Source organism: Otolemur garnettii, unplaced genomic scaffold, assembly GCF_000181295.1.
Source record: "Otolemur garnettii isolate 467f Iridium unplaced genomic scaffold, OtoGar3 scaffold00018, whole genome shotgun sequence".
NCBI lineage: Eukaryota > Metazoa > Chordata > Mammalia > Primates > Galagidae > Otolemur > Otolemur garnettii.
This window is the reverse complement of record NW_003852413.1, coordinates 6111181-6118694: the sequence shown is the minus strand read 5'-3', so window position 1 is coordinate 6118694 and position 7514 is coordinate 6111181. Positions and strand designations below refer to the sequence as shown.

The 7514-nt window shown below is 52.3% G+C and overlaps 1 protein-coding gene across 1 annotated transcript in view; it reads left to right on the top strand.

Moving 5' to 3' along the window:
• The window catches only part of UNK (unkempt family zinc finger), a 54479-nt gene that overhangs the window by 31613 nt on the left and 15352 nt on the right, over positions 1-7514 (top strand). Inside the window, exons 2-7 of the mRNA XM_023511225.1 lie at positions 1996-2205; positions 3047-3223; positions 3336-3466; positions 3951-4086; positions 4588-4705; positions 5669-5753. Of these exons, the coding sequence (XP_023366993.1) occupies positions 1996-2205; positions 3047-3223; positions 3336-3466; positions 3951-4086; positions 4588-4705; positions 5669-5753 (857 nt within the window). The remainder of the gene's footprint in view (positions 1-1995; positions 2206-3046; positions 3224-3335; positions 3467-3950; positions 4087-4587; positions 4706-5668; positions 5754-7514) is intronic.

The following is a 7514-nucleotide window of genomic DNA, read 5'->3' as shown; positions in this document are numbered from 1 at the left end:
TTTAGAGATAAAGTCTTGCTCTGGCCTAGGCTGGTTTCAGTCTCAAACCTGTGAGCTCAGACAGTCCACCCACCTCGGCCTCCCAGAGTGCTAGGATTATAGGTATGAGCCACCACGCCTGGCCCTCCTGCCCCTGTTCTCCTTCCTCTATCCCAGCCTTAGTCAAGGATCGTTTTGGGGTTTCAGGGTACCCTGAACAAGTATCTCTCATAAGCCTTCCCATAGGAATAATTCCACTTGTGTCTCTCACATGAAAACGTGAGCTTCCTAAAGATCACAATTACCCCTTCCTTGGTGTCCTTGTTGCTCGCACCGTGCCTGCTGAGATGCTCAATAAACATGTGCTGAATGAACAGCATGGTTCTGTATAGAAGCTTCACTGCCCCTTAACCCCAACTGTGCTCTTAGGGAACGTCTGGCTGCCCCCCCCCCCGCACTGCCCCCCAGTATACACACTTAAGCATTTTACTGTTCAAGTCTGGAAGGATTTTTCTTTTCTTTCTTTCTTTTTTTTTTAATTTGAGACACAGTCTCACTATGTTGCCCTCAGTAGAGAGCTGTGATGTCCCAGCTCACAGCAACCTCAAACTCTGGGGCTTAAGCAGTTCTCTTGCTTCAGCCTCCTAAGTAGCTGGGACTACAGGTGCCCACCACAACACCTAGCTATTTTTTTGTTGCAGTTGTGATTGTTGTTTAGCAAACCCAGGCTGGGTTCAAACCCACCAGCCCTGGTGTATGTGGCTGGGGCCCTAACCACTGAGTCATGGACACTGAACCTCTGAAAGGATTTTTCATTGGCATAAAAGAAAACCTACCTGAAAAGTCTAAGCCCTAGATCTAACTGCCCTCACACCTTTATTATAGCCAGACTAGTAAGGACCTGAGTATCTTGGCATGAGCCAAAGATAATGGGCTGGACCCTTTGGCCTTTGGTCCATGCCTTCCAGATCCAGACTCTGCACTGAGCCCAGGCAGTTGTTTGAGATCAGGTTGTTCTCCCTTTATACTCATTTCTGCATATAACCTCTGAGCCTTCTGGAACCATCTTCCTCAAGCCATTTTTGCTTTCCTTGTGAGGCTTGAAAGAGTGAATTACAGTTGACTTCCTGTCCCCCTGGTAGGGCCCCCTGATTTAAGAGACTCCATCTGGACACATGTAGTGAATAAAAACAGATGGGCAGTATGTTCTGTAAGGGGGTGGGTGGATCTGGGGCTTTCCCTGGATGGGTGTGGGGGAAGAGATAAGGACCATTACACATATGGGGCAAAAACAGATGAGTCAAGGTTGGGAGGAAGCCAAAAGGAGATAGCCCTCACATTCCAGGGTGTGAATAACCCTGGCTCCCGCAGGTACCCACTTGCAAGACTACCAGGGACAGGACAGGCTGCAAGGGAGGAGGGCCTCTTCAGATGCCAGTGCGAGCTCCTTCCCAAACTTTTACCTCAGTAGTACTAGAAAAATGTCTCTAGGAAGTAGGAAGGCAGGGCAGTAATTACCAGAGTCAGTCGTCCAGAGGGGATACTTGTGACCTCGGCTTTCAACTCCAGAGCTGAAAAGTCTGTTGCTCATCTGCACGTTTCTTCCCACAGTCATAGCCTTACTTGTGGTACACATGAGGCCTCCAGCAATTGGCAGGTGCAGGTGTATCTGGATAGCAGAGGCTTGTACAAAGTTTGGGAGAGACTCCTCAATGCTCTTGTTTGCAGCCCTTTGCCTGTGATTTGTGGTTGGGTCTGGGAACCCTCAGGGAGGGCACAGAGAACCAAGCTACTACTGAAGATCTCAGCATGACTGGTCTGCGGTTCTATCCTTTAGGGCTGGCTTGGGACGGGTTTGGTGTGGATCTGAATGTTAAGATCCAGACTCCCCTGGTGTCCCAGTGGAACCAGCACTTCAGATTTGATACCTTAGGAGACTTGGTGGTTACTTCTTGCTGGGAAGCAAAGGGCTTTACCGTTTGCTCCTGGCCTCCCAACATGGGGCTTTCTCTGCAGGTACCTGAAGGAATTCCGCACGGAGCAGTGTCCGCTCTTTGTGCAACACAAATGCACACAGCATCGGCCCTACACCTGTTTCCATTGGCATTTTGTGAACCAGCGGCGCCGCAGGTCCATCCGCCGTCGGGACGGTACCTTCAACTACAGTCCTGACGTCTACTGCACCAAGTACGACGAGGCTACAGGCCTCTGCCCGGAGGGCGACGAGTGAGTGCCCAGCTGCCCTCAGAAGAACCTTGTGTCTTCTTCTGGGTTAGATATAGAGCTCCAATATAGTGTTCAGAGTAGGCTAGGAAGATTCTGGGAGGTCAGCTAGAGGCTGCTTTGGGGAGGACTTGCTGCAACCCAGCCTGTCTTCCTATGGCCTGGGCTTAAACCCTGCCATCGTCAGGGGTCAGGCTACCTTTTGCTTTCCTCACTTTCATGAAGCCAAAAATAGGCCTTTGTTCTGCTGAGCCTAAGGGGCTACACCTAAAGCAAGGTGGCTCCTGGGCCTTTCATCCTACCCCACAGATCACAGGTACCGGGCAACCACCACTGCATCCCATGAGGTCTCACCAAGGCTATTTAGAGAGACAGGCTCACAGTTCCTATGTTTGCTAACCCTAAATATCTTACTGCAAGTCATAGGGCACAACACTAATGACAAACATGAGAAGGTGGGCAACCTGGAAACGTCCCGCACAGGGAATAATCACTGACTGTGCCTGTTACTTGTTCCGACATTGGAGAGGGGTGACAGACACCATGGGGGTTCTGTGGGTATAACTTGTAGAACCATCCCTGCATCAGCACTCCTTTCTCACAGAGGTCAAAGGCTTGCTGACATCTTCTCCAGCCTAATGGAGGGACGCAGAATGAGAGGGTGTGCCCAAGTTTTGGGCAGGTTGTTTGCTTCTCTGAGAGCCCCCAAGTCTGGGCAAGCATCTTTTCTTCTGGCATCTAACTCGCCCAAGAATGTCAGGCCCTATGGGGCCCCCTTCAGACTGAGGAAGCTAGCCCAGGCTGCAGGGGGCAAAGATGGATGACCCCCACTACCATGTTCCAGGTGTCCATTCCTGCATAGGACCACAGGGGACACTGAACGCAGGTACCACCTTCGTTACTATAAAACTGGAATTTGCATCCACGAGACAGACTCAAAAGGCAACTGCACCAAAAACGGCCTACACTGCGCTTTTGCCCACGGGCCCCATGACCTCCGCTCCCCTGTCTACGACATCAGGTGGGCCAGGCTGATTGTGGTAGGCTGGGGTATGGGGTGGGGGCTTGAGGTAGAGGGTGTTCTTTGTTTCCTGCCCCATCCCCTCCATCTTGATTCTTTCCTCTCCTCCCAGGGAGCTCCAGGCCATGGAGGCCTTGCAGAACGGCCAGACCACAGTAGAGGGCAGTATAGAGGGCCCATCAGCTGGGGCCGCAAGCCATGCCATGATAGAAAAAATCCTCAGTGAAGAGCCTCGATGGCAAGGTATAGGCCACCACACAGTTGGCCATGTGCCCTCCAGCAACAATCTGTCCCCTCTTCTGTCCGAGGACTTGGTTCCTCACCACCTACTGCCTTCTGTGGCTGAAGCCACTATTGCTAAGAAGCATCCAGCCACCCAGCCCGTTTGCATAGGGCACTTGAGCTAGAGTTTTCTCACATACACCACGTCCTGAAGATCTCTCAGGCCTCCCAAGTGTGCACCCATGCATAACCACACTCATGAAGGGAGGCCCTTTTGCCCAGTGAACTGTGTGTATCTCCAGTGAGGGATAGCATCTGTCTTCCTTACCTCAGTGTCAGCCTTGGTGTCGGCCTCACCAGTGTGCCTGTGGCCTGCCCACACCTTTCACAGGAGCCTCAGCTCCTGGATGCTTTCCCAGTGACTACTGCTTCCACTCCATGCCTGCTATTCTCAGGGCTCTCCAGCTCCCTTCACCTGACCCCTGCCCTCTGGCCCCCTATGCAGAGACCGCTTATGTGCTGGGGAACTATAAGACGGAGCCTTGCAAGAAGCCCCCGCGGCTGTGCCGCCAAGGCTATGCCTGTCCCTACTACCACAACAGCAAGGACCGGCGGCGGAGTCCCCGGAAGCACAAATACAGGTCCTTTGGCCCCAGGAGGCCAGCCATGGGAGGGAGGAGTGGCAGGGAAGGGATGGTGGCAGAGGCTGCTACCCCTGTGGCTCTCAGGGAGGTGGGAAGATTTCAGGATGACAGGGCCCAGGTACTAGGGGAGGGAACATTAAGGATTGCTGGATGGTGGGAGCCCAGGTCCATCTCCTGCATGAGTGAATTCTCTCCAGTTCTGATCCCAAGGATCAGGTGCTGGGCTGGGGCCAGGCTACAGTGTGGACAGTGTGGTTCTAGCCTGACTTTATGGGCTTGTATGGTGCTTGTATGGGTCCTGGCTGAGGGGAACAGGCCTGGTTTCTGACCCTGGTAAGGCCCTTACTCTGCAGCTGGTCTTTCCTGTTTCTGTGCCGGTGCCTGTGAGGCAGGGAGACCAGAGCAGGCCCTGAGTAGGGCAGGGATCCAGGTGGCAGCTGCTAGACCCTGATCTCACCTCCCCTGCCTCCATCTGACCCCACCCTCTCGTTGGGCCAGGTCATCTCCATGTCCAAACGTCAAGCACGGGGATGAGTGGGGAGACCCCGGCAAGTGTGAGAACGGGGATGCCTGCCAGTATTGCCACACCCGCACGGAGCAGCAGTTCCACCCAGAGGTGGGCCTTGGAGTAGGGGCTGGGGGCAACTTCACACAGCCCCTTTGGGAAGCAGGAAGACAAGGAGGGTAGGACAGGTGTTGAGACCACCCACCCTGACACCATCCTGGAAGGGGCTCTTTCTAGGCAGTCCTAGAGGAGCCCCACACCCTCAAGGAAGCAGCTTCTCTTGTTTTGAGCCCACACTCAGCAGGCAGCACTCTGTTTCCAGTATGTCCTTGTCCTCCCGTCGTCCCCCTGCCCCCCTTGCTACTGATAGGGCAAGCATAAGTGGAGCATGGCATCCTGGCCATTCTGGGCTCTCTGCCACTCATGGGGCTTATGATCTACTGACAAAAGGTTTTGAAAAATAAAAAAAAAGCCCCCTTCCAGTAGTCCGGTTCTAGATCAGAACCTGGGGTCCCTGCCGCCACCCTGATGCTATTTCCCCACCAGTTGACCCTGTGAGGTGGTCCTGGAGCATGTCAGCATCCCTAGGTCTTGTGCAGGGTACAGAGAGGCACATGCAGTTCATTGGAAGCCAGGATGCCCTGAGGTAAACACATGGACAGAGACAACCTGATATGGTCGCAGATAGCAGAGCGAGCAGTTAGACCCAGTGTTGATTGTAACCCAGGGTGCCCTGCTAGTGGACGTGCTGGGGGTCGCTGCGTGCTGCCTGGGATTGTGGTTCAATGCCTCGGAAGCACACCCAGGGCACAGCCCTGGCCAAGACCATGAGTGGAGGGCAGCTGGAGAATACCCTATTGTGAATGCTGGTGAGAACTGTGATCCCAATAGGGAATGTGACAGTGGCAGTGGAGTCAGGAGTTTGAATAAGAAGTTGATAGAAACTTGGGGGAGTGGTGCAGACTGGAGATGGGAAGGAATGACTAAGCTGGCCATCCATGCTGAAGGAAGGGGGCCCACTTACTCTCCTTTCAGAGTCCCAAGTCTAACCTGCCTCTCCTCTGCTCTCTACAGATCTACAAATCCACCAAGTGCAACGACATGCAGCAGTCGGGCAGCTGTCCCCGAGGACCTTTCTGCGCTTTTGCCCACGTAGAACGTATGCTGTTCCCATTACTCTGGGTAGTGCCTCTCCACGCGCCCCTATCCGCAAGTCTTAGCTCAGGCAGAGGAGTAGCCCCTGGCAGGACACCATGCAAAAGAGTGCGTGCGTGCCAGCACTAGACCTTGTCCCTGCTGGCAGTTCCATTCCCCCCACCTCTCTGGAACTTCCCAGGGTATGACATAGAGACTATGGAGACTTTCCTCCTGGGCGGGCACTTGGAGTCTAGGCAAGTTGGAGCAACAAGCCTGCTGGAGCTGACCCAGCAAACCCCACCAGCCCTCCCATGTCACACCTATCACAGATGTCATTAATGGAACATGGAGCAGAGCTATCCAGTCAGAACTTAGGGTGACCCCCCCATGTCATTTCTTAAATATGTTTTAAAATTTTCATTCTGCACCTTTAAATAGCAGACCCATTCATCATTTTATTTTATTTATTTTTTGCTCACCCCTTTTTATTTATTTATTTATTTTGAGGCAGAGTCTAAAGTTGTCACCCTGGGTAGAGTGCTATGGCGTCACAGCTCACAGCAACCTCAAACTCCTAGGTAGAATCAAGCGATTCTCGTGCCTCAGGCTCCCAAGTAGCTGGGACTACAGGCACCTGCCACACACCCAGCTATTTTTTGGTTATAGTTGTCATCGTTGTTCGGCAGACCTGGGCTGGATTTGAACCCACCAGCTCTGGTGTATGTGGCTGGTGTCTTAGTCACTTGAGCTACAGGTGCCGAGCCCCAAGCTATTTTTTTGTTGTTGTAGTTGTCATTATTATACCTGGCCCGGGTTGGGTTCGAACCCCCCAGCCTCAGTGTGTGTGACTGGCACCCTACCCACTGAGCTACAGGTGCTGCCAACTATTTATCATTTTAAAGCTAAAAAACTGAACCAAGTTAAAAAGCAGAAGAAACAGGTTAAATTAACTTTTGGGATTTTTTTTGAGAAAGCATGTCATTATGTCACCCTTGGTAGAGTATTGTGATATCATAGCAACCTCAAACTCTTGGGCTTAAAAGATTCTCTTGCCTCAGCCTCCAAAGTAGCTGGGACTACAGGTGCCCACCACAATGGGTGTTTTTTGGTTGCAATTGTCATTGTTTAGCAGGTCTGGACCAGGCTCGAACCCAACAGCCTGGGTGTATGTGATCAGCACCCTACTCACTGAGCTACGGGCACCGAGCTGAGGTTAAATTAATTTTAACATTTGTATTTAGCCCAATATAAAACATTATCATTAAAATAGGTAATCATGGCTTGGCGCCTGTGGCTCAAGCAGCTAAGGCGCCAGCCACGTACACCTGAGCTTATAGGTCCAGCCTGTGCCCACCAAACAATTATGGCTGCAGCCAAAAAATAGCTGTGCGTTGTGGCAGGCATTTGTAGTCCCAACTACTTAGGAAGTGGAGGCAGGAGAATCACTTGAACCCAGGAGTTGAAGGTTGCTGTAAGCTGTGATGCCATAGAACTCAAGCCCAGGGCGACAGTTTGAGGCTCTGTCTCAAAAAAAAAAAAAAAAGAAAAAAAAAAGGTAATCATGGGGTGGTGCCTGTGGCTCAGTGGGTAGGGTGCCTGCCCCATATACCAAGGGTGGTGGGTTCAGCCCTGGCCCTGGCCAAATTGCAACAAAAAAATAGCTGGGCCTTGTGGTAGGTGCCTGTAGTCCCAGCTACTCTGGAAACTGAGGCAGGAGAATCGCCTAGGCCCAGGAGTTGGAGGTTGCTGTGAGCTGTGTGACACCACGGCCATTCTACTGAGG